The 27,040-nt window shown below is 42.0% G+C and overlaps 1 protein-coding gene across 1 annotated transcript; it reads left to right on the plus strand.

The window, feature by feature from the left end:
• The first annotated feature begins 878 nt into the window (after nucleotides 1-878).
• On the plus strand, nucleotides 879-25,417 carry phb (prohibitin). Its single transcript, XM_060901902.1, has 7 exons — nucleotides 879-959; nucleotides 3,015-3,119; nucleotides 17,593-17,754; nucleotides 18,874-19,016; nucleotides 19,097-19,213; nucleotides 19,303-19,398; nucleotides 24,296-25,417. The coding sequence occupies exons 2-7, from the start codon at nucleotides 3,035-3,037 to the stop codon at nucleotides 24,506-24,508; spliced, it is 816 nt and encodes a 271-aa protein (XP_060757885.1). The 5' UTR covers nucleotides 879-959; nucleotides 3,015-3,034; the 3' UTR covers nucleotides 24,509-25,417.
• Nucleotides 25,418-27,040: the final 1,623 nt, after the last annotated feature.

Raw genomic sequence — 27,040 nt, forward strand, 5'->3', positions numbered from 1 at the left:
ATGTCTAATCCAAGTTATATTATTAACCTTACTTTCACGTTATAAGTTAAACAGATGTTATATTAAACTTTGTCCTGTCAACATTTTGGAAATTGTTTGTGTTCATTAAGATATTGTTAAAAAGGTTACTTTTCAAAGGGGGTGGACGCTGAGCACTGTAGTTCTTCATACAAACACAAACAGCAAACCAAGAGCCAGAGGGAATTTTCAAATAAAAACATTGAATAATGAGCACAAATGAAAAGTTTTAGCAGCTTGATTGTTTTTAGAATCAGAGATGATTTTGATATGGTATTTTCCTAAAATGATCAGCGAATTTATTATATATAACTCTTTCTGGGTTTTTGTTTGTTTGTTTTGCGTTTGTTGCTATGGAAACCAAATAGTAGCTTCGAGTAATTCGAATCAGTTGAAAAGAAAGCCATTACTATATTATATTTTATACTATACTATACTATACTATCCATATTACTTATATTTAGATTAGATTACATAAAACTTTATTGATCCCTTTAGGAGGGTTCCCTCAGGGAAATTAAAATTCCAGCAGCATCATTATAGGATAAACAGAGAATAGAAAATAGAGAAAACTTCTAGATAAATTAAGTATTTACACAAATATTTTAAAATAAATAAATAAATAAATAAATAATGGGGAAAAATAAGATATGGAAAAAAATTTTCACGGTTTATTTACAATGCATTAGCTGTCAGACAAAACATTATTATTATTATTATTATTATTATTATTATTAATCGATCTGCAGAATAACCAGTGAGAATAACCGACAGTGTTCAAGTGAACCAATAATTTCTCTCCATACTCAGACGTCGAGCCGCGATCTGTCCAATCAGAGTGGTTGTTATTCAGCAGTCTCGCGCATGCTCACAACGCACACTTGTTCATGTGTTTCCGACGTCGGCTCCGGTGGAGGTCACGGTGAACCGTCACAAGCTTGGTGAGTTTTCACGGTGTGTTGGAATAGAAAGCTTTTCGTCCTGAAGTAACACTTTTTATTATTAATTTATTCACTGTATGTTGGATATAATAAGAACAAAAAGCTCTGCTGCCATAAATAAACAGGTTTCGCTGTTTGTTTTGAAAGGAAGCTAGCGATAATGTTAGCTAACATGGTCAGTTCGGCTCGTTCTCTCAGGTCAGGCTGGATTGCGTCAGGTGCTTCAGGGTTTTCACTGCAGTTCAGAGTCACGGTCATTATTCAGACTAATTCAAGAAATTACCTGCTTTATTATTGTGCAGATTTAGCTGTTCCTTTTTTTCTTCCCCCTGAATAAAGATAGACATGTGCTTCGCCTTTAGGAGAACAGGCCTCTTAATGGTGCTCACGGTTTACTCAACAAACCCATCTTTCATTTATTTACAGCAGTCATGATTTATAAATGCTCCCTCCTGCTCCTCCTAATGAGAGAGAGAAATACTTGTATATGCCTCTAACAGATATACTGTCAAGTCAGCTTTATTGTCAAAATAAAGAACAGCTAAAATCCAGATTCATATATCAGTAATATCACTTGTAAAATATCTGCACACTCATACTGTCGTTCTGTGCTCACTGTTACTTGTATTTATACTTATTTAAATTTACTATTCATCTTTGCACTATGCACCATATTGCACCAAAAGGGAAATCCTTTCTGTGATGAACAGCTAAAATCCAGATTCAACTTACCTGGATTACTTTGCACTATGCACCTATTTTTGTTGTTGTTGTTTGTTTGTTTGTTTGTTTTTGTGTATACGCTTTTTTTTAAATCTGTTTTGTACTATGAAAGCTAAGTGAACCGGAGTCAAATTCCTCGTGTGTGTCCACATACCTGGCAATTAAAGTGTTTCTGATTTGTGATTCTGAAATATGCTATACATGCTCGACATACAGCACAGATGAAATTTCAGTCCTCTCTGACCCACGGTGCAAACAGGCAATGCAATAAATAAAAATAGAATAATTGAAAAAAACAAACAGTATAAACACTCTAGATAGGAACTAGACATAGACTAAACACTCAGACAAACAATATAAACAGTATAAACACTAGATAAGAAGAACTAGACATAGACTAAACACTCAGGCCAAGTTTACATTAGACCGCATCTGTCTCGTTTTCTTCGCGGATGCACTGTCCGTTTACATTAAAACACCAGGAAACGGGAATCCGCCAGGGTCCACGTATTCAATCCAGATCGTGTCTGGTCCGGTGCTGTGTAAACATTGAGAATACGCGGGTACGCTGTGCTGAGCTCTAGCTGGCGTCGTCATTGGACAATGTCACTGTGACATCCACCTTCCTGATTCGCTGGCGTTGGTCATGTGACGCGACTGCTGAAAAACGGTGCGGACTTCCGCCTTGTATCACCTTTCATTAAAGAGTATAAAAGTATGAAAATACTGCAAATACTGATGCAAATACTGCCCATTGTGTAGTTATGATTGTCTTTAGGCTTGCCATCCTTCCACTTGCAAGTGGTAAGTGACTTGCGCATGCCCAATATGCACTGGGATCACACACACAGCGGCTCAGTCCCGAATCGTGGCTCGTGCACTTCACTCGCGCGCTCTGTGAGCTGCGCAGGGCCGGAGTGCGCACCCTCCAGAGGGCACTCGCTGTTCAGGGCGGAGTGATTTGGAGCGCAGGATGCCTGTGGAGCCGAGCGTATCCGTGTATTGGCGTTGCTATGTGCACGCGAATCATTTTAAAAACGTTAATCTGATGATCCGCTGATACGGTCTAATGTAAACCCCACCTCAGACAATATAAACAGTGTAAACACTAGATAAGAACTAGACAAAGACTAAACACTCAGACAATATAAATAGTATAAACACTCTAGATATGAACTAGACGTAGACTAAACACTCATATATACATACACACACACATTGGTTCAAATAAAACAGTCAAGGGCACTTGAGGTATAGCAGGTCAGTTGATACTTTTTCTTCTCAGTAATCAGAAATTCTCCTTAAACTACAAATGTGTGTCATTCTTTCCAGGACCCTGACTCTCAGTTGCCATGGCGAAGCTATTCGAGTCCATTGGGAAGTTGGGATTGGCCTTGGCCATTGGAGGAGGCGTGGTTAACTCTGCCCTGTACAATGGTAAGGAGGTTGAGGAGTTTAAATAGTTGTCATTTAATATCGGCGTGTTACCGGTTTTCGTGGATATAAGGGTTCAGATAAATGTAACAGTTAAAAGAAACGTAGAGATGTTGATGATCATGAAACGCTAATTAGTTCTCAACTTATGCATAAAACAACAAAAATACTTGGTAAATATCTGCAGCTGGGGGCAGCCATTTTCTAAATATGTAAATTGTGGGATCACGTGGGCATGTCGTCACCATTTTTCGTGGATTCACGTCATTCTTTAAAGTTCAATCATCTACGGTGTATCTGGTGGGCCATGTCACTGTTAAACATGTTTTAGGAGCAGAAGAAACAATCACGAACAAATGAAAACTGTTTATTCAGAAAATAAAATCACGTGAAAATACAACTGGGTGTCGTCTGGCAAGTGCTTTTACAGGTTGGCACTGAATGATTGCAAGTTTCATTCCTCATCACTTGGCTTGCACGGCAAACCATGACACGGACAGTAAAACTTAGAATGCCTCCTTACTACACTACACTTCACAGTTTTGAGTTCGGGACATGAAGCCATGATACCGTTTAAGGGAAAGAGGTGTGTCATATGATCGCAGCCCCAAATGCAGTGCAAACTCTGTAGCCAGAGACACTAGGTCGGACCTGGTATATCCGTAACCCATGGATGCCATGTCTTTGACATGAGTTACCAATCTAGCTTCTTGAAGCTCAGTGAACATAGCGGGTGGACCTGACTTGACTGCTTCAGAAGGAACATGTTCCAGGATACGGTCTCTGAGTGTTTGTTCAGGGACGTTGTGCTTGCGGGCTGCTTTGCAAACTAACTGACACTCTATTATCCTTCACATCACAGAATGCATTGGTCAGTGCAGTAGGAGAGTAGGATCTGTACATGGGCAATTCCATGTAAATGTCAACCTCACCATGCAAAAATAAAGCAACATGTAATACATCAAAACTACTCCCAGAGATCTCACCTAGGCCTGTATTTTACAGATGTGAATAAGTTGAACCAATTTGTAACCAACCTAATGTGTCACTGTCAGTCTTTCTTTCTTATAATGTAAAACCCAAGCTAAAATCAACTTTGATCATGTACAATTCTATATTATTCCCACAAGCCACAGAAATGTATGCTAAAATCCACAAAACAGCAAAACAATAGCCATCCTAAATATTATTTAAGAACTTTGATAGTTTTAGCTGATATTTAGAGAGTTTTTCAAAGGGTTATGGTGGTTAAATTGCTGATTTTCTAAACATATGCCATGTCTATTTCAGACGCGTCACATCCATAACGGAATTTCGTCACATCCATAACGCTGACTTTTCCTTCCGAAACTCTGCATGAAATACAAAATATTTTAAACAAAGATTTTTTTAATATTCACCTTGGACCCCTCTATCAAATGGATATCTCCATTTCGACATTAGGTTTACAATTTCACAGAGTTTGATAAAAATGTACAGTCACCCAAGAAAAGTGATACTTTTTCTGTCACATCCATAACGCATCTTTTATTGGCGTTTTCTGGCATGCCCTAGATGTACTATGGGAATTGTTCTTGTTCTATCACTTCTCCAGTATGGTACAGCCTTAAAATATGCAACACCTGTTTAAATACTGGGAGACGATAAAACATGCACTGGGTCATTTGTTGCCATTTTGAGTTCAAGTGTCACGTCCATAACGCTGGAATTGCTCACTTGTGTCTTTTCAAGGCAGGGCAGTCCTGCAACGATAAGTAGATAAGGGTTAGGGCTTCTTTGAAAATAAAAATTCAACATGAAAGAAGGACGTTGACAACAAATGGTGTGTTAAAGTGATAAAACTGATATAATGGACATGTCCTATCTGGGCATCCGTAGAAAGAAAAAAAAATGCATGGGCACTTCCTGTGGACCACATGCTTTTGTTGTAATGGACTTTCTCAATGGAAGCAGATGACATTTGAGCCACTCTGTTCTAAGTTATCAAATATTAATAGGATTACATCTTTTTTGTGAAAAGTTATAACAAATTGAAGCTATAGGCAAAATTATATTAAATACCATTGTATTTTAATATCTGACTTGACACAATGCGGAACATTTTTCCCAAAATGGCATCTGCCAGACCACAGCTATCAAAATGACCCCCGATGTTGGTTGACTGAACGCGCATGCGCGAGAAAAAACCGCGAAACGGAAATTCCACGAAAACGGGTAACAGCATTGTATACACTATAGCTATATGCAGGGTGGCACGGTGGTGTCGTGGTTAGCGTTGTCGCCTCACAGCAAGAAGGTTCTGGGTTTGAACCTTGCGGCCTTTCTGTGGGGAGTTCGCATGTTACCGTCGTGTCTGTGTGGGTTTCCTCCGGGTGCTCTGGTTTCCTACACAATCCAAAGACGTGTGGTTAGGTTAAAGAGGAACCGAAGTCATTTTTAAACTTGCTTTATTTCTTAATTAACGTGTTATTCAGTTATGTTTTTAGTTTTATTAATCTTATATCGTGACTCGTGTTGGCATGTTACATTACACTTTTCAGCTAGCCTGGGCCCGCCCATCCTAAGCATGACGCAACACGAGGGCCTGTTGCGAGCTTAGTCTGGCCAGGCAGGCTATCTACAGCATTTCCAAGCTCCCGAAAAATCGGGAACCAATCGACTTTGAGCATCTCCAACGGCCCTGGGTAGAGGCGTGTTCAAGGCAGTGACGTAGTAGAACTGTGACCAGAAGCCATAGATTGTTTACAGAATCTATGCCGGAAGCGCTTCATTCACATCATGAACATGGAGCAGCGGCAAGCCTTTGACACAGCGGTAGATGCTGTATTGAAAGCATTCAACGGGAAGTTCTCACTGAAAATGGAGCAAAGAGCAGCCCTGGAGGTATTTATCTTCTTCCTGTTACTCAAGCAGTTTCCGTCACGTCACATACGTCAGAGGAAAGAGTGATGTGATTGGTTTAAGCTTTGTCACAGCCTTTTCTGGCTTCGACCAGTAGCAAACTGAGGTATTTCAGGGAGGCAGGTCAACCACGGGCTCTGGGAAATGGTTTGGCTTAATAGCTTGGCCAGACCAAATGCTCGGAGAGCTTTGAAGTTGCGTTAGCCAGGCTACTCATCAGCCTTTTCAGGTTTTTAGCCATGTTGAATGTAGTTCGTATGGTCCACGGCAGGCGTCGCTTATCCGCACGAGACTTGTGCAAGACTTCAGATGTGAAGTGTCAGCGCCGCCATTTTGAAAACTGTTTACACGGCGGCCAGATCACCGTATCATTCCAATTTAGATTAATTTCGAGATTTGCCAGCTTTATCAGTGATGGCGTGTCAGTCCTGCGCTCTGTGGCGCGTGAACTTGAAGGCACGCCGAGTGGACTCCAGCACGCGCGCCGTGAACAAGGCGCACCTGAACTCAATGAAGGAACAACGTGTTTGCCTATTTAAGGACTGTGCTGATGCATTTGCATCGCGAAGTATTACGATACGCATGTACGCATTACCGAGCCTTTCTACCCGTTGTCTTGATTTCCTGTTTCACGATCTTTGTGCCTGTTTCTCGTTCTTGTCCTCGCTTAGCCTTTGATGTACTGTTTGCACCTCGACTGACCCTTTTGCCTGTATTCTCATTTTTGATCTAGCCTGCCGTTTTGGATTATTTGCCTGTGTATATTTTGTCTCACTGTGTATATATTCTGCACTTTATTAAACTGTATACTTCTGTACATACATCCGCCTCCCTCACGTACGTGACATGGAGACTATTCCATATGACTTCAAACCAACATGGAGTAGAGAAGAGTTGGAAAGACCATAGACATATAAACATAGACGCCGCATTGAGCTGGTGGCCCCGTTGCTGGGATACGTCAGAGTGTCCGCCGTATTGGATGTAGCAAATCTTCCCCGTAAACCAATGCAAGTAAATGGACTGAACTTCATAAAGCCCCTTTCTACAATAATATTTAACTCGATGCCTTTTATTCACTCATTAAGACACACATGTATATATTTGGGAAACAAACAGGCATCAAAACAACATATATAACTTTTAATGTGATGGTTATAAATAGTGTGTGAAATACCCTGTACACTGCAAACTAGCGAGAGATACGCGATAGATAGCTCAGGTAAGCTAATCAGTCAGCATACCGTAGCAAGCTACCAAAACCTGAGGCCACAATAACCAACCTACAAGACTGAATATGATAAATGATGGAAATAGTGGAAAAACTGGAAATAGTGAATGAAAATAAAAATGTACTGTTTTATTTATAGAGTCACCACACAGACCTACTCTCGTTGAATAAAGTGAGCTGAATGAGCGCCAAACTGAGTTCGGCCAGGTTCTAACGCCATATCAAAACAAAATACATCACTGATTCCTTCACATTCAGAAAGGTTAAAAACATTCATCACAGTGTGGCACTGTATTCTCTAATTCTCACTGCTTATAACTCTACACCTACCCGGTGGAGATGAGCTAGGAAACTGAAGACTGAAGGAACAGCTCCCTCTCTGATCCTGACTGTCTGACCTGTTCTGTCAAAATCCTCCGTTCTGAAGTGTTCACTGCAGAGCATGGATGACAGAGTAGCAGAAAACCCTTCCCGTCGCACAGCTGTCTCCCACTGCTTTTTCATGTCTATTTTTGGGAAACCTACATAGTATGTGAAAAGTTAGCTAAGCAACTAACAACAATCAGCGTAGTTACGAAGGAAATACTTCATTGTTTGGAGACAGGTTTCGCCGAGCGGCTATTATGCGCGAGACTTCATATTAGCCACAAAGTCAGAAAAATCTGTTCGTAAAATTACGTTATAATGACCAAATACAATGAAAAGTATTTTTCCAGTCTCACCTAGGGCTGGGAATCGATCCGGATTTCCTGGATCGATTCGATTTCGATTCATTAGGTCACGATCCGATTCGATCCGATTCGATTCAATATTGATTCATGTACATATTGCTGTATTGTCACTTTAAAACTTTTAAATAAAAACTGACCCTATTGACAAACAGCTCCATGTCTGTTTGTGCTTGTATCTGTGTATGTGTAAGAGGGACACACAGAGAGACAAGAGTTCAAGTTTGAAAGAAAGCTTATTTATTTTGGAATGAAACATATCCAGGTTTTATCTGAAGTCTAAATCAAAATTATGACATTTGGTGGCCCTCTTTTAGTTAAATAACATACCCAGGTCTGGGTTTCTGACCACAAAAAAAAATAGCTCATCAGTCAAGAAATTATGTTTGACTGATAAGTCTCAGAGTGTAACAAACTATGACATTTGGTGGCCCTCTTCTAGTTAAATAACATACCCAGGCATCTTTTGACTTGGCATACATATCTGGAATTACTGTCTCGCTTAGATGTTTTCGGCTGGGCAAGACGTAGCGTGGCTCTAACCTCTTTACTAGTAGCCTAAACCCAGCATTTTCGACTACGCTGTAGGGGCGGAGGTCTTTACAAATAAAGATCCTGACTCCCTCTGTAAGGCTCATAGCACGCTTAGACTGTGGGGGAAATTTCACACCAAATGCATTTTCAAGTGCCGTCTGCTTCGCGTCAGGTTTAGCACTAGCTGTCTCGCGGTGGTGCCTGGATAAATGGTTTCTTAGATTGGTGGTATTGCCCAGATATTTTACTTCTATTTGGCACAACTTGCAAACTGCATTCGTTTTGTCCAGTTCGTCTCTGTCCTCATACCGTTTGAAGCCGAAGTGTTTCCACACATCCGACTTCATCCCCGGCGGTGTTTTTAACCAGGCAGCTTCGTCCATCTCTTGTTTTCTTTATAAGTTTCATTTTGCCGGCACCCGCTTTTATAGTGCTCCTTGCGCGTTGGAGAAAATAGTCCCTTGCGCGTTCGAGAAAATAGTGTTATAGGCACCTGGAAGAAATCGATTGTGTTTTTTTTCGCGTGAATCGATATCGAATCGTGGATCGATTTTTTTTTTTTTTCTTTTTTTTTTTTTTTTTTTTTGACCACAGCTCTAGTCTCACCTGTGGAAGGTAATCCCATGTGATCTCGTTTGGATGGTAAACCTGTTGGTACAGTTAAACGCAGCACATGAATGAGGCATCTTTATTCTCGGCTACTGTCTAGACGCTATACCAGAGACGGTTGAAGAATCTCCATTTTGCCACATCCAATATGGCGGCGAGGATGACGTATGATTCTACGCAGAATGCGGCGTCTATGTTAATATGTCTATGGGAAAGACGACAGGATAAGGACTAGTTCGTCGCGCTGGTATTTACGTCATTACTGTCACACAATTAAAACGTGCCAGATCAGGCTGCTGGTGGGTTTTCAAAATAATAAATACATACATGTATTTTTGTGATGAATACATATTATACTGAGCGCATTTTCCACATAATCCTCACTAAGGTTTTGGACAGCACTACAAAATGGCGTCCCCACTATATAGTGCCCTATGTAGGGAGTGATTTCAGACACGGGGAAAACTTCAGGCTTGATTATGTCAGCATTCGAAGGAGGGTGCGCGAGTCTTTTGACAACGTTGGCAGATGTTGGTCACTTTGATTTCCGCTGTAAGTTTTACTTCCGTCCTATGATGTCTCGCACAGGTCTCAGCGAATCTCGTTTACGGCCATTGCTTTGACATATGGACTGATATATTACAGAGCATATTTCAAACACTCATAACTTGCTATAGCAGTGACAAAATAGCCGTCAGAAATACATTCCTATATTTTATAAAATGAGAAATAGAATTTTGATGATAAATTTTTCCTTCAGTTCCCCTTTAACTGGCTACTCTAAATTGTCCATGGGGGAAGTGTGAGTGCAGAAAGGAACCGGGCACCCTGCTGCTGCAATTCTGGCCAAGTCAACCAAACATGATTCGCTTCAAGCCTGGATCAGGTACAACAGTGACGACGACAATAGCTATACACGCAGTACTGTGCAAAACAGGGATGAGAGTTTTCCGCTTTTTGGCGGAATTCCGGTTTTTTTTCAGTCAAAATGGACCTTTTTTATATTGTTGCAAACATTAGACATCCTATTATTACGTAGACGGAGCGTTGGCTGTTCTGACGCGAGAAATACGGTCGCCATCTTGGAGTGGTGAGATAAGCGCGAGATCATAGACATCCTATTATTATTATACTGTCTGCAAGGGGGTGTATGGGGGATGCAAGTGACCGAAAGGCAATGGAGGAATGGGTGGCCTGCTGTAAGTGTGATAAGTGGTTTCACGAGTCATGTTTTAATGTTATATGCTAATATTATACAGGCTTTCGTCTAAACGGGGGAACAGGGGCGCTGCGCCCTCTTACTCTCGGCGTGCGCCCCCTTACCGACTCCGTGAAAACATCCCAGCAACACTACGTGACAATGTGTCTGATCATCAAATACGTTATAATTGCTCCAAAAATATTCCAATCATAGTAGATACACCGCCAGACGGTGCAAAAACAATCCGAATTGGCGTTCTCCAGACTGAGGCGCCATGTTGTTTAGTTGTTTACTTGTCGCGGCTGCTCTCGCGAGATTTGACATGGGTTACATACAAGGTCAGCTGACTTGTAGAGCGAGATTTCTCGAGACTGAATGACCTTTCAGCCACCGGCACGGGAGCTTTTGACAGAAGTAGTTCGCGAGTTGTTTTTGTTGACACTTGGGCATTTAAAGATGTCATCCCGCGGCACGAAGCGGAAGAAAGCCAAAGACTGTCCGGGGCAGAAGAAGATTACTTCTTTCTTTTTCAATGTTGACAGACAATTTGTTACAATTTCCCTCTCAGATAGCCTCAGAATGTCCCATTGGAGCATTTTTCAAAGGCTTTGCACGGCGGGGGGGGGGACAACTATATATATATATATATATATATATATATATATATATATATATATATATATATATATATATATATAGTTATTACATGTTTATTCATATACTACCTTTTTAATTTATTTACTAGTTTATTCATTTACTACATTATTTTTTATGTTTGACATTAATTTGTTATAAATAAATGTTTTGATATGCTTTAAAACAAAAAAAAAATGTTTGTGGTCAATATATGGTCATCACACATTGTCCTACATACCAAACAAAGTGCCCCACTCAACCTGAATACATCAGCTTTGCTGAAGGGGGGGTCAGATTGTGTTGAAGGATGTAAAAGGCTCTTATAAATTCACTGACTAGATTAATTTCCCCTTTGATATGTTCTTAACAATCTATTTAAAGAAAACATACACACATTTGAATCATTATAATGGATTTAGATTGTTAAAACCGCATTTTATTTAAAAAAAGTGTCCCACTTTACCTGAATTTACCCTATCCATTGCAACAGATTGGTGGTTGTAGCCGATAGAAAAATGCTACGCTGTTTATATCTAATGTATTTAGTATTCACACGTTTTTTGTAGGATATTAATCACCGTTTCCTCAACTTCAACAATCTCCGACATCTGTTCACTTAATATCAGGATATTCTATTAACGTGAAGCCAACTATGAATAATAACCCCCACCGCTATCCTTTATCATAGCTACATGTATGACAAAAAAATGCGAGCCAGCGCATTACACTGAGTGCAGCGTATCACCACTCCAAGATGGCGGCCCCGCGTCTCGTCAGCGCTTTTAGAATTTACATTGGATGCTCCGTCTACGTAATAGGGCCATCCTTAAAAAAAAAAAATCCATTTCCTGTCCACCGGGTGGGAAAAAAAAATTTCAGTCGGGAGGGAGGGATTTTTTTTTTTTTTTTAATTTATTTTTTTTATTATATATGGATGGATAAGAAATCGCAATGCTGTGTTTGCTTTTTCTTTCAGTACTTTTTTTTTTATTACAAAAGCAGACACATTTAATAAAATATGACAGTTAAATCAACTGAAACTTGTACAAAAACTTTAAGTTAGCATTTTAAATGCTGACTGCAACATTTGTAAAACTTTTACAAAGGTACTTAAAATGTCCGACACACGGACTTTTTGTAGTTCTAAATCGAGCGTTAGGCCTAGTTCGGATGAAATTACACTATTAAAATGATCACTGAATGATTTGTTTTTCTGAATCTTTACTATTTTGTTGTTCGCTAGAATACCATTTTGCGATTTCACACTTAAGCAAATGTTTGAAAACTCCGGATCTCCTTCCTTCATGGTGGTTGCCATTTTTTTGTGCCGCACGGCGCATGCGCAGAGCTGATTCGACAGGGCTTTCCACAAGCGCCGGCTGCCGGCCACACAATTAAGTCCAGCCGGCTACTTTAATGACTATTTTTGTAGCCCACAGGCTCTAAATATTAATTTTCGATTTTAATAAAATTAAATGTTTATCTAACGGACTGACAATGTCAAACTGAACCGTTGATCAAGGGAGAGTAACTCATCCGCGCCCCGACATGCGGTGTGCGCACGCACTCGGCTGCGTGAATGTGTCATGCACCGAAAATAAGAGATTTACAAGCCAGGAGCGCCTCATGATGCAATACGCAAAAAAAGAAAAGATTTACTGCCATTTTACTTTGTATTTGAGTAAAGTGAATAAATAAATGGTCTGTGGAAAATACATTTAACCCTGGGAACTGTGTGCACAGGAGTTTTTGTGTGCGCCCCCCCCGGCTACTTATTTGTCATGGCTGGCAAGTATGAGCCTTAGGCCAAGTTTACATTAGACCGTATCTGTCTCGTTTTCTTCGCGGATGCACTGTCCGTTCACATGGAAACGCCGGGAAACGGGAATCCGCCAGGGCCCACGTATTCAACCCAGTTCGTGTCTGGTCCGGTGCTGTGTAAACATTGAGGATACGCTGTGCTGAGCTCTAGCTGACGTCGTCATTGGACAACGTCACTGTGACATCCACCTTCCTGATTCGCTGGCGTTGGTCATGTGACGCGACTGCTGAAAAACGGCGCGGACTTCCGCCTTGTATCACCTTTCATTAAAGAGTATAAAAGTATGAAAATACTGCAAATACTGATGCAAATACTGCCCATTGTGTAGTTATGATTGGCTTTAGGCTTGCCATCCTTCCACTTGCAAGTGGTGAGTGACTTGCGCATGCCTGATATGCACTGGGATCACACGCACAGCGGCTCAGTCCCGAATCACTGCTCGTGCGCTTCACTCGCACGCTCTGTGAGCTGCACAGGGCCGGAGTGCGCACCCTCCAGAGGGCACTCGCTGTTCAGGGCGGAGTGATTTGGAGCGCAGGATGCCTGCGGAGCCGAGCCGCTGAGGAGAAATTTACACATTTCAACTTGCGTGCCGTCTAATTAGTCATGTGATTAGCGTATCCGTGTATTGGCGTTGCTGTGTGCACGCGAATCGTTTTTAAAAACGTTAATCTGATGATCCACTGATACGGTCTAATGGACCGGAAACAGAACATTTTTTAATAATGGCCTAGGATGTCTATGGTTGCAAATCCGTTGAGAAAATTTTAGGGGGGTAGGGTAGGGTCTGCGTTGTGCTGTTTTGTCATTGCCACGGGGCAAGGGAGACCTCTAGTGGTCATATTTTTCCATAGCAACAGTTTTCTATTCATTTTTGTGCCTATTCCTTATTGTAAAGCGTCCTTGGGTTTCTTGAAAGGCGCTATATAAATTAAACTTTATTATTATTATTACAAAAGGCCTATGTCAATGTTTCCTTTACATAGGTGTAGTTGATCTTTATCAAATGAAAGTTTAAATAATGTACAGTGGTGCTTAAAAGTTTGTGAACCCTTTAGAATTTTCTTTATTTCTGCATAAATATGGCCTAAAACATCATCAGATTTTCACACAAGTCCTAAAAGTAGATAAAGAGAACTCAGTTAAACAAATGAGACAAAATATTATACTTGGTCATTTATTTATTGAGGAAAATGATCCAATATTACATATCTGTGAGTGGCAAAAGTATGTGAACCTCTAGGATTAGCAGTTAATTTGAAGGTGAAATTAGAGTCAGGTGTTTTCAGTCAATGGGATGATAATCAGGTGTGAGTGGGCACCCTGTTTTATTTAAAGAACAGGGATCTATCAAAGTCTGATCTTCACAACACGTTTGTGGAAGTGTATCATGGCACGAACAAAGGAGATTTCTGAGGACCTCAGAAAAAGCATTGCTGATGCTCATCAGGCTGGAAAAGGTTACAAAACCATCTCTAAAGAGTTTGGACTCCACCAATCCACAGTCAGACAGACTGTGTACAAATGGAGGAAATTCAAGACCATTGTTACCCTCCCCAGGAGTGGTCAACCAACAAAGATCACTCCAAGAGCAAGGTGTGTAATAGTTGGCGAGGTCACAAAGGACCCCAGGGTAACTTCTAAGCAACTGAAGGCCTCTCTCACATTAGCTAATGTTAATGTTCATGAGTCCACCATCAGGAGAACACTGAACAACAATGGTGTGCATGGCAGAGTTGCAAGGAGAAAGCTACTGCTCTCCAAAAAGAACATTGCTGCTCATCTGCAGTTTGCTAAAGGTCACGTGGACAAGCTAGAAGGCTATTGGAAAAATGTTCTGTGGATGGATGAGACCAAAATAGAACTTTTTGGTTTAAATGAGAAGCGTTATGTTTGGAGAAAGGAAAACACTGCATTCCAGCATAAGAACCTTATCCCATCTGTGAAACATGGTGGTGGTAGTATCATGGTTTGGGCCTGTTTTGCTGCATCTGGGCCAGGACGGCTTGCCATCATTGATGGAACAATGATTTCTGAATTATACCAGCAAATTCTAAAGGAAAATGTCAGGACATCTGTCCATGAACTGAATCTCAAGAGAAGATGGGTCATGCAGCAAGAAAACGACCCTAAGCACAGAAGTCGTTCTACCAAAGAATGGTTAAAGAAGAATAAAGTTAATGTTTTGGAATGGCCAAGTCAAAGTCCTGAACTTAATCCAATCGAAATGTTGTGGAAGGACCTGAAGCGAGCAGTTCATGTGAGGAAACCCACCAACATCCCAGACTTGAAGCTGTTCTGTACGGAGGAATGGGCTAAAATTCCTCCAAGCCGGTGTACAGGACTGATCAACAGTTACCGCAAACGTTTAGTTGCAGTTATTGCTGCACAAGGGGGTCACACCAGATACTGAAAGCAAAGGTTCACATACTTTTGCCACTCACAGATATGTAATATTGGATCATTTTCCTCAATAAATAAATGACCAAGTATAATATTTTTGTCTCATTTGTTTAACTGGGTTCTCTTTATCTACTTTTAGGACTTGTGTGAAAATCTGATGATGTTTTAGGTCATATTTATGCGGAAATATAGAAAATTCTAAAGGGTTCACAAACTTTCAAGCGCCACTGTATGTACTTGAAAGAGTTCTACTTTTGTATAAGTGTCAATTTTATAAGCAAACAGGGTATGGTATTTCAACAACATTTGTAAAATTTTGATGATAAAATAAATGGTTTTTAGGGTAAAAAATCTCTAAAATCCATGAGCAGCCATGCGGGGGGGGGTTACAAAGGGGGGTGAGCCCCCCCCCCCCCCCCCCCCCCCCCCCCCCCCCCGGGGCTCGAAAAAAAAATGTAAGGCCCAAAATTCAGAAATACCGGGTGTAGCCCAAATTATAGAATTGAAAGGCCTATTATCTTATAGATCTTAAAAGACTGCTGTAATCAAACAGTTTTAAATCTAAATACAGCAATTTTGCTGTCCTGTCCTCAAGTAATGCTTGTTTATCTGATGAAAGAATCATTTTTATGCCTCCGCCACCGTAAGGTGCAGGAGGCATTATGTTTTCGGGTTGTCCGTCCATGCGTTGGCCCCGAAACCTTGTGAACGCGATATCTCAAAGGCTATTGAAAGGAATTTCACCAAACTTTCACCATTTGTGTGCTTTGGGATAAACATGAACTGATTGAGATCAAAAGGTCTAAGGTCAAGGTCACTGTGAGGTCAAATGTCTGTCCGAGAACCTTTTGAACACAATCTCCAAGGCAAATCAAAGGAATTTCACCAAACTTTCACCATTTGTGCATTTGGGGACAAAGATAAACTCATTAGATTTTGAGATCAAAAGGTCTAAGGTCAAGGTCACTGTGAAGTCAAATGTCTGTCCGAAAACCTTGTGAACACAATGTCTCCAAGGCTAATACAAGTAATTTCACTTGGTCACGATTACTGTGAGGTCAAATGTCCATCCCCAAATCACAACATAATAAGGCGTGTAGTCTATCAGGCGGAGGCATCCCCATCGACACCGCTGGCGTTCTATCTCGTTTTTTTTGGGGGGGGGCTTTTTGCCCTTTCATTAATGTAAATAGCATTCATGTATGGTATTAATTGTAGTGATTTTACTAGCTTATCGTATCAGTAGGGAGTTTATTAGCCTGGCAGATGGGGTTGGAGGAGAAGGAGAACTGAGATACAAAGCATTCCTGGATGTTTTGGATTTGTGTTGGCTGTGTTACTGATAATTCCTTCCTCCCTAACATTTTGCTTTTGGCGGCCAGTTCTGGCTGTCCACTTGACTTTAATGCAACCACTTCATCACACGTCTCTGTAATCGCTGGCGCTCCTCCTGTGAAGACTATTCCTCCATCTGAAATTGTAACCATGACAATGGAGAGGAAGAAAGAGCTGCAACGTTGGTGTATAAATAAGTCGAATTTCAAATCTTTCAGCACCACTGATTATTTGATATTAATATTCTAAGGTTTCCTAATTTGAAATCTTTTCAAGGCTGCCAGTTTATAGAAACAACCTGCTTAGAATTATCTGCAGCTTTCTTCATTTCTTGATCATTTAGATCTTTTGGCCCTTTTCCACTACCCTTTTTCAGCTCACTTCAGCCCGACACGGCTCGCGTTTCGACTACCTCAGAGCAGCACAACTCAGCTCGCTTCAGCCTTACTTAGCACCCAAAACTCGCACGGTTTTGGAGTGGGGCTGAAGCGAGCCAAACCGAGCCGAGTGGGGCTAGGGGCGTGAGGAGACGCTCCCCTGTGCACTGATTGGTGAGGAGGAGTGTCCTCGCATGCCCACACACGCCCCGTGAGTACGCTGGGATCTGTAAACACCGTAAACCCGGAAGAAGAAGAATTACGAGAATTATGGAGCCTTATGCGCCTCGCCTCATCTATACGCTCTTGCCAGTATCTGTTGGCGTTGTCGGTGACAACAAGCCACAGCACCAAGACCAGCAACACTAACGACTCCATGTCCTCCATGTTTATTGTTTACTATCCGGGTCGTGAGACTACCGCTTAAAAGATCACTGATGTCACTGTTTGCGCCACCTAACGACATCACGTGACGTCCACCCACTTTCGCTAACTCCACCCAATATGTCCACCCACTTCCAGCCAGCATGGTTCAGCGCGGTTGTAGTCGAAATGCAACTCCAACAGCCCCGCTCAGCTCGACTCAGCCCAACTCAGCACGGCACGGCTCAGCCCAACTCAGCCGCGTTGGTAGTGGAAAAGCGGCATTAGAGGTCTCTTGTTTTAAAGTTATATCTGTGCTTTGTGTCTGTTGTGCAGTTGATGCTGGCCACAGGGCAGTCATCTTTGACCGCTTTAGAGGCGTTCAGGACACCGTGGCTGGAGAAGGAACACATTTCCTGATTCCTTGGGTCCAGAAACCCATCATCTTTGACTGCAGGTCCCGACCACGCAATGTTCCTGTGATCACTGGAAGCAAAGGTAAGTGCTGTCAGAGAGAAAGTGACTCTCATGATCTGGACCTGAATGGATATTGCTGTGGTTTTGTCATTCCAGTAAAAAAAAAAAAAAGAGTAAATTTAAAATTGTGTAATTGTAAATGAACACAAACACAACTGTAAATCTGAGAACGGTTTAAGGACTATTGTGTGTGTGTGTCTCTCTCTGTGCATGTGTCCCTGACTGTCAGTCAGTCTCTTTCACCCTTTTTTGACCAACAGGGAACGGGTTCTTGAACTGGTTCCGTTCAGAATTCCGCTGCAAATTCACAACGGAAGTAAACAATCATAGCAAGATATGCGATATACGCATTGCTTACCTGTGAGCTTTTGTTCTGTTATTGCAGGTATTTGTTTTCGGTCCATTTATTTGGAAGATGTATCCTTTTCTGTTGTGTTCCCCATTGCTGCGTTCTACTTCCTCTCCAAACTAATGACACGCCCACTGATGTCATTACGGTTTGCTCTGGAAAAACTGGGAACCAACTTTTAAGGTTCTGGATCATTTTATTTATTTATCTCATCTCATTATCTCTAGCCGCTTTATCCTTCTACAGGGTCGCAGGCAAGCTGGAGCCTATCCCAGCTGACTATGGGCGAAAGGCGGGGTACACCCTGGACAAGTCGCCAGGTCATCACAGGGCTGACACATAGACACAGACAACCATTCACACTCACATTCACACCTACGGTCAATTTAGAGTCACCAGTTAACCTAACCTGCATGTCTTTGGACTGTGGGGGAAACCGGAGCACCCGGAGGAAACCCACGCGGACACGGGGAGAACATGCAAACTCCACACAGAAAGGCCCTCGCCAGCCCCGGGGCTCGAACCCAGGACCTTCTTGCTGTGAGGCGACAGCGCTAACCACTACACCACCATGCCGCCCTTTCTTTCTTTCTTTATTTATTTTTTGTCAAAATGCTCTGAACGGTTCAAAATTTAGTGCATAAACAAGAACAGAACGCTTTTCCTGTTGGACAAAAAGGGTTGAGTGTGAAGGAAAAATATGCATGTTGGTACAATAGTGTTGACTGTCTATAATATGGTTTTAAATCAATAACACTCACTCTATTATACCCCCACTTCCTGTTTGTCAGATCTGCAGAACGTGAACATCACTCTGAGAATATTGTTCAGGCCTGTAGCAAGTCAGCTACCGAGGATCTTCACCAGCATTGGTGAGGATTATGATGAAAGAGTGCTTCCTTCCATCACCACTGAAGTGCTGAAGGCTGTTGTGGTGAGTAGCGTTCCATCTATAGAGAAATGCCTACATGTATAACGTTAATGTGCAGAGTTAACCTGTGTGTGTGTGTCTAGGCCAGGTTCGATGCAGGAGAACTGATCACTCAGAGAGAGTTGGTGTCCAGGCAGGTCAGTGAAGATCTGACTGAGAGAGCGTCCACCTTCGGCCTCATTCTCGATGACGTCTCCTTGGTAACTCCCACTCCCTGGGTTTTTTTTTTTTTTTAATGCTCCATGTTTTCTCTATTCAAGATGTTGTAACTCTTCCTCCATCTCTGCAGACACATCTGACATTTGGAAAAGAGTTCACGGAGGCTGTAGAAATGAAGCAGGTGGCCCAACAGGAAGCAGAAAGGGCGAGGTTCGTTGTAGAGAAAGTAAGTGAAAGAGTAAATATATGCCATAAGATGTGTATGATTCCCCCCCCCCCCCCCCCCCCCCACACACACACACACACACACATTCAGAAATGCAAACCAGAGCCTCAAGGTTCTTTCATTTTCCACCAACTTGAGAGACGACTGTTTTTCAGTGATTACCGACAATGAAAGCAGCTGTCTTTCAGTCCTGCAATGATGTTAGCATTGCTGCTTCATCCAGATGGTCGTTTAAATGAAGGAAAACTTAATCATAGTTGGGAGTAAAAATGAATCCAGCTCAGATGTAAGTAATAAGTCAGATTTTGCTGTTAGCTCCTAAAAACAGATGAGCAAGAGCTTCCCACCCACCCGCCTTCAATCGCCAGTTTTATTTTTAGCAGCAAAATTGCTTGCGCAAAGGCTCCTTGAAGAAGGGTTATTAAATTCAGTCATGGATGTACAGACAGGAACTCTGCATCATTGTGAAATGGTTTTAATTTAGGGCTGTCAGTCGATTTAAAATATTTAATCACGTTATTGTCCCTAGTTAACTCGCAATTAAGTGCACTTTTTTTCCCCCCCTTTTAATCTGTTCTACGTGTGCCTTGAAGAGATGCTTTTCAAATTTTTTGGGGGTGGGAGTGGACAAATCTGCTTGCTTTATGTAAATCTGTGTGGCCAGGGAGGATAAGGCTAGACACAGCAAACATTATTTTGTGGGTATTTTATTCCCCAACTACATAAATAAATAAATAAATAAATAAATAAAGCAGCATTAGCTTTATAATTGAGGGTTTAGCGCAATTTAATGTGAACAAAACAATATAGTATTTTCCCCTAGCTCTGTCCTTAAAGGAACAGTTCACCGTACTTCCATAATGAAATATGTTCTTCTCTGAATTGAGACGAGCTGCTCCGTACCTCTCCGAGCTTTGTGCGACCTCCCAGTCAGTCAGACGCGCTGTTACTCCTGTTAGCAATGTAGCTAGGCTCAGCATGGCCAATGGTATTTTTTGGGGCTGTAGTTAGATGCGACCAAACTCTTCCGCGTTTTTCCTGTTTACATAGGTTTATATGACCAGTGATATGAAACAAGTTCAGTTACACAAATTGAAACGTAGCGATTTTCTATGCTATGGAAAGTCCGCACTATAATGACAGGCGTACTAACACCTTCTGCGCGCTTCGACAGCGCATTGATACCTTCACTCCTATTTTTTTTTTTTTTTTTTCTCTCCCCCGCCCCCCCTAACTTCCGTCAATACAACCAACGTGACCACCAAGACAAGTAGCCTGCACTCCTTGGAACACAGTCTAGTCAGGGGGGTGGGGGAGAGGGGGAAAACAGGAGTGATGGTATCAATGCGCTGCCGAAGCACGCAGAAGGTGTTAGTACGCCTGTCATTATAGTGCAGACTTTCCATAGCATAGAAAATCGCCACGTTTCAATTTGTGTAACTGAACTTGTTTCATATCACTGGTCATATAAACCTATGTAAACAGGAAAAACGCGGAAGAGTTTGGTCGCATCTAACTACAGCCCCAAAAAATACCATTGGCCATACTGAGCCTAGCTACATTGCTAACAGGAGTAACAGCGCGTCTGACTGACTGGGAGGTTGCACAAAGCTCGGAGAGGTATGGAGCAGCTTGTCTCAATTCAGAGAAGAACATATTTCATTATGGAAGTACGGTGGACTGTTCCTTTAACTTCCAGCCTCTAACTATGCAATAAAATAAACTAAACTAACTGATGTAGTGATGTGGACTCTGGACAACAGTAGTGGCCATCTTTAAACAAAGAAAATAAAAATACAAAACCCAAATAAACACACTTGCTAAGCCACACAGCATATAAAGATGTTTTCCAGTAAAATGCAGTAACTCACTGGTAAATATACAGTACATTCATGAGCAAAAACTGCGTTTATAAAAACACCTTTTACAGAACTCACAAATTTCTCAGAATAAAACAAACTCTCACTCCAGTATGTAGCCTGCATGCTTTTACACACACGCGCGTACACACACACGGCCCTTAAAGTGCATATCACAGGTAAATTCAGGTGCAAGATCAATGTAATTCTCCTATTTTATATTAAACTTTGGTCAAATATCTGTCACATTTTGTGCAATTTTTTTACCTTGTGCAATACCAGAAAAATTCAGTTGAAATCAAGCCATTTGAGGCGAATTGGTCCGCCTCTGAAAAAACTTGGCATTTGGATTTCCCGGCAAACATTGATTTTCGTGACGTCGTGTGCGGGACGCCTCCCTCTGAATCCTACGTCAGCGCTGGTTTGTTTATGAGAAAACGACCTGGTGGTTTTCTGCAAATTTCTTCAACGTTATCACGTAATTATTAAAATGGTTAACAGATGTATCGTAGGAGGGTGTAGCAACACCAATCTTGATGGGGTTAGTACGTGTCGTTTTCCAAAAGACCAGACAATGAGAGAGAAATGGGAGCGCTTCGTGCGAGGCACCCGGAAGCCGAGGACCAAAGCAGAGCCGAGAAAAAGACCAAGAAAATCGGCAATTCACAAGTTGACTGTTGCCAGGGTAAGAAATAATTCTGACATCTCATTATGTTCTTCATCCAAAGCTGAATTAACATTGTGCTCAGGTGACAATTCCATATTTCAATGCAAAATCGCTAGCTGCTAAACTTAGTCTACACAGGCTGTGCACTGAAACCGTGCAAAGCTCGCGCAGCCTGCTGGCGCTTCCGCAGATAACGTCACGAATCTGGCTCCAGACTCCCTTGGGATTTTTCCAGACGCCTTTTATTTTATTTTTTTCTGCTGTAGACAGATGGCCTTGTGCAAAATTACCCTTCTGGAGAAGTGTGTAAAGGGACATACTTTCATATTAAAAAAAAAATGAGATTGGTCCAGAATATGCACTTTAACGTGTCTTCTTTTCTCCCCTCTGGACCATCAAAAGTGTATAAAAGACACACAGTCAGACTGCAACAACAATGTAGGTTGATTCTGTACATAAGTGCACTTTATCACGACTTTCGCCAACCAGCTACTCGCTCTAAGTCACTTCCTGATTTCCCCAAACCACGGGCAGGAGTACAGAACATGCATGTATTAACCACACATCAAAAAAATAGGTACTCTATGGATACATGTGGCTGTTGCTTATAAATAAAATTTTTCTGATCCCATGTCTATACAGTAAATATAGCATATATACATGTTATCAATTATACTAACCTCATCTCTTGCAAGCATCACCAAGCTGTGAACAGCATCAGGGCTCATAGTATTTGGTTACCAATTTTGTCTGAACTCTGTTTTCAAAATGGTAAGAAAGCACTTGTTCATGAATTGTCTTAGAAGCATTATTTAGTAATAATAAGTACGTTTTGCTTCATAAGTGTAGTGTAAAGACTCTAAAATTAAAAAAAAAAAGAAAATTAGAAAATTAAAGCGAATAGCAGGAGTTTGGCCAATTATACTTTTAACATTTATTCTTAGTTTTTACGAAGGAGCTGATTTATTCCCACATGGGACTTTTGTATTTGCAAACCGAGCGGATCGCTCAAAAAGATTCCAACGTGGTCTTCGCTGTCTTCTCGAGTTTTTGTTGAATGGCTGGAATTCTTGGCGTAAATATCTGCCATAAAGCTCAAAAAAACCTTTCATTTGGCCTTTCAGAAGGACCAAACAAAAGCTGTGATGATCAAAAGGTAAATTTTCTTAAAATAAACACCACTTACTTGATACCGAATCAGTAGCCTTGGCGAACCACGAGGTGAATTTCGTTTATCTTTTTATCTGCGGATTATCTTCCAATACTACAAAGTTATAACGAGGTTTTTATTTCGTTTCTGGTTCTGATTGGTTCCGAAGTTTATCAAGAAGTAGAACGAGTAATCGAACGTGATCAGGGTAAGTGCTGATTGGTTGCGAAGTTTTGCTATTGTTGCGCTCATTCTTACAACACAATGACATCGTGGCTCCACCTCTATGAGGCAGTAGCCACAAAAATTAGTGCCGTTTAAAAGGAATTTGCCTTAACGTGTTATCGCATTAACTTTGACAGCCCTAGTTTAATTAAAAGCCCAAACCTAAGCACAGTAATTTTTTAGTCTGGCTAACGTGACTTCAAAGCTCTGCGAGCATTTGGTCTGGCAAAGATATTAAGCCCAACCGTTTCCCAAAGGCGTGGTTGACCCGCCTCCCTGAAATGCCTCAGTTTGCTACTGGTTGAAGCCAGAAAAGGCTGTGACGAAGCTTAAACCAATCACATCACTCTTTCCTCTGACATATGTGACGCGACGGAAACTGCTTGAGTAACAGGAAGAAGATAAATACCTCCAGGGCTGCTCTTTGCTCCGTTTTCAGTGAGAACTTCCCGTTGAATGCTTTCAATACAGCATCTACCGCTGTGTCAAAGGCTTGCCGCTGCTCCATGTTCGTAATGTTTCTAGTGAATGAAGCGCTTCCGGCATAGATTCTGTAAACAATCTATGGCTTCCGGTCGCAGTTCTTCTACGTCACTGCCTTGAACACGCCTCTACCCAGGGCTGTTGGAGATGCTCAAAGTTGATTGACTCCCGATTTTTCGGGAGCTTGGAAGAGCTGGAGATAGCTTGCCTTGCCAGACTAAGCTTGCAACAGGCCCTCGTGTTGCGTCACACTTAGGATGGGCGGGCCCAGGCTAGTAATTTTTATAATTTGCTTCTGTATGAACAATATTGCACATGGTGGCCTGAGTATAACTGGATCCTTTTTTTTTTTTTTTTGTATCAGTCTTGAGCAGACTTTCAAGCTAGACATTGAGATACCAGGATATCTTGGTATTCAGAGCATCTTGCCAAAAGTGGGTGAAGTAGGTTCTATATATAATTTTGCTATAATAGTGTGTGTGTGTGTGTGTGTGTGTGTGTGTGTGTGCGCAGGCAGAGCAACAGAAGCAAGCAGCCATCATTTCAGCAGCAGGTGATTCTCAGGCTGCGCTGCTCATCGCTAACTCTCTGGCCGTGGCAGGAGACGGCCTGGTGGAGCTGAGGAAACTGGAGGCAGCCGAGGACATCGCCTTCCAACTCAGCCGCTCACGCAACGTCACCTACCTGCCCTCGGGTCAGGGCACACTGCTGCAACTGCCCCAGTGAGGCACGTATACAAAAACAAACATGAACCCACACACTTCAGTGCACGTCCTCTTCCAGGATAACTTGATGAAGGACTTATTCAGTGATGGCCAGCTCTCCCCTCAATTTTATTAGTCTCACTCTTTGGTTGAAGATATGGACTACTGGGGATTTTCCACCAGTGAAATGGAGTCAAAGGGTGGATCGGGAACACAGCAGCTCTGCGGTGTGTGTGTTTTGTGTTTGTGTAATGTAATGTAAAGTTGATCATTTAATGGCTAAAACAGTCTGATTGATACAGAAATTCCCCCCAAAACAGCACTGGAGTCTTCACGAATAAGAAATTAGACAAGTCACGTCTAGTTAATGGTGGGTGAAATCAGGTCATGTGTTCCAGTCTCTCACTCTGTCCCTGTTAGACTGACTTGCTTTTTTTTTTTTTTGTTCATATTGGGTTTTTTTTTCTTTCTAATTGTGTGGCAGAAAGCACACACGTGCATGCCAGAAGTCACAAATTAATAAAACCATTTCTACTGAAATGTAACGAAGCAATCAGTGTGAATCTGAATAAATTACAAACAAGATTTGGTTCCTAGACTCAGTATGGATTAACAATGACCATTTATAATGCAGGCATTCTTTAATTGAATACACATCCGATAAAATATGTTCAGTATTTAATTCCATAAGCAATATCACAGGTTTAGCCAGTTATGAATGTATGTGTTGGTTTTGGAGGAAATGGATGCGGAAACATCATTGTTCTTAAGATTAAAGATGAAGTTGGTGAGTTTTGATGCAGAATGGGATATACAGTATATATCTACCCCATTCTTTATCGAAAATAAGTTTAAGCTTTACAAACCAGTTGTCATTTCTGATAAGGGAATAGTTGTTCATAAATAAAACAAATTTTGTCCTCAAACACAACCAGCCATCTTGTTTGATACTTGTGACTAGCTAGGTTTCTTAGCTCCTTTCTTTTTCCCCAGTTGGGAATGTTCTACCTGTGTAATAAGGAAAATGTTAATTTCTTCTAAAAAAAAAAAAAAAGAATAATGTACAAACGGGCAGCACGGTGGTGTAGTGGTTAGCGCTGTCGCCTCACAGCAAGAAGGTCCGGGTTCGAGCCCCGTGGCCGGCGAGGGCCTTTCTGTGCGGAGTTTGCATGTTCTCCCCGTGTCCGCGTGGGTTTCCTCCGGGTGCTCCGGTTTCCCCCCACAGTCCAAAGACATGCAGGTTAGGTTAACTGGTGACTCTAAATTGACCGTAGGTGTGAATGTGAGTGTGAATGGTTGTCTGTGTCTATGTGTCAGCCCTGTGATGACCTGGCGACTTGTCCAGGGTGTACCCTGCCTTTCGCCCGTAGTCAGCTGGGATAGGCTCCAGCTTGCCTGCGTCCCTGTAGAACAGGATAAAGCGGCTAGAGATAATGAGATATAATTATTCATTTTAAATATATTAGTATGAATAAAATAAAAACCATAGGTGCTAAAGAAGGCAACTAGACTTGCTTGAAATTCTTGAAGATGGTTCACTGCTCAGCCGAAAAGCTTCTTCAGTTCTATCTGACGAGTGGGGAGCGCATGGCTCAACACAGGAGAGCCAGTTCCTCAGGCCAGGACTCTGCAGTCTATCTTCATCTCAATAACAAAGGACACTCGTTTCAGGACTGCCACGTACACATTTTAGCCAGAGAAGACCGGTAGTTTGAAAGAGGAGTAAAAGAAGCCATCATCGCCAACCTGGAACAACCATCACTGAACAGAGGAGGTGGTCTGAGACACCACTTATCAGCCACCTACAATGCAGTCCTTGGCACACTTCCCAGAAAACTGAATACACATCCACACCAAGACTCAGCTGACTTCAATAACTCACATGATGGCAGAGAGAGCCAACAACCCACAGATCACCCTAACGACACTCTAGGCTGCTAACACCGTTCACACCCGGCCCCTAGTGACAAACACCTATAAGATGGCTGACAGGGTCAATGACCCATGTGACCTCAACGACTCTCCTTAGGGTTGCTTTTAGTCCATTAGAGGAGAACTACCTGGAACTCCCCACTAGTCAGACAGACTCCCCCCGTTTCCAGTTGAGAGTATGCTGTGCGCATTCTGGCTGCTGCTTCTCACCAGAGCTTATTTTATTTTCTTTTGTTTTTCTTTTTTGTGTTTGTGTAGTTTGATGTTTGTTTGACTGTTTTGTCCACCGGTTGTGGTGTAGCTCTGGACCCAGTTTTGGGCGTCGGTTCCCTCCAGGCCTTGGTGCGCTGTGGATGATGCCTGTGCTCCTCACTGTGGACTGCAGTGAGCTTGTTGCTCTTTTTAACATCATAATTGTCCAGTGCTCTGTGCGGCGGTGCTTTTGTGCTTGGCGCGGTGTTCCGAGCGATGTTGCGGTTGTGCAGGCAGTTTGGGACAGACCAGCGTTCTGCGTGGCGGTGCTTCTGTGCTTGCTTTGTGGATCCACGGTGCAGTGTTGCCCAGCTGCATCCTGAGCTTTATTTGGTGGACTCCCCCCACCCCTTATAACTGTAAAGTGACC

The sequence above is a fragment of the Neoarius graeffei genome, chromosome 20 (assembly GCF_027579695.1).
Source record: "Neoarius graeffei isolate fNeoGra1 chromosome 20, fNeoGra1.pri, whole genome shotgun sequence".
Lineage (NCBI taxonomy): Eukaryota > Metazoa > Chordata > Actinopteri > Siluriformes > Ariidae > Neoarius > Neoarius graeffei.

Coding starts and splice junctions, on each gene's coding strand:
- phb (XM_060901902.1), top strand. CDS start 3,035: ATGGCGAAGCTATTCGAGTCCATTGGGAAGTTGGGATTGGCCTTGGCC. Junction 3,120..17,592: donor TAACTCTGCCCTGTACAATG/GTAAGGAGGTTG, acceptor TCTGTTGTGCAG/TTGATGCTGGCCACAGGGCA. Junction 19,214..19,302: donor TTCTCGATGACGTCTCCTTG/GTAACTCCCACT, acceptor CCATCTCTGCAG/ACACATCTGACATTTGGAAA.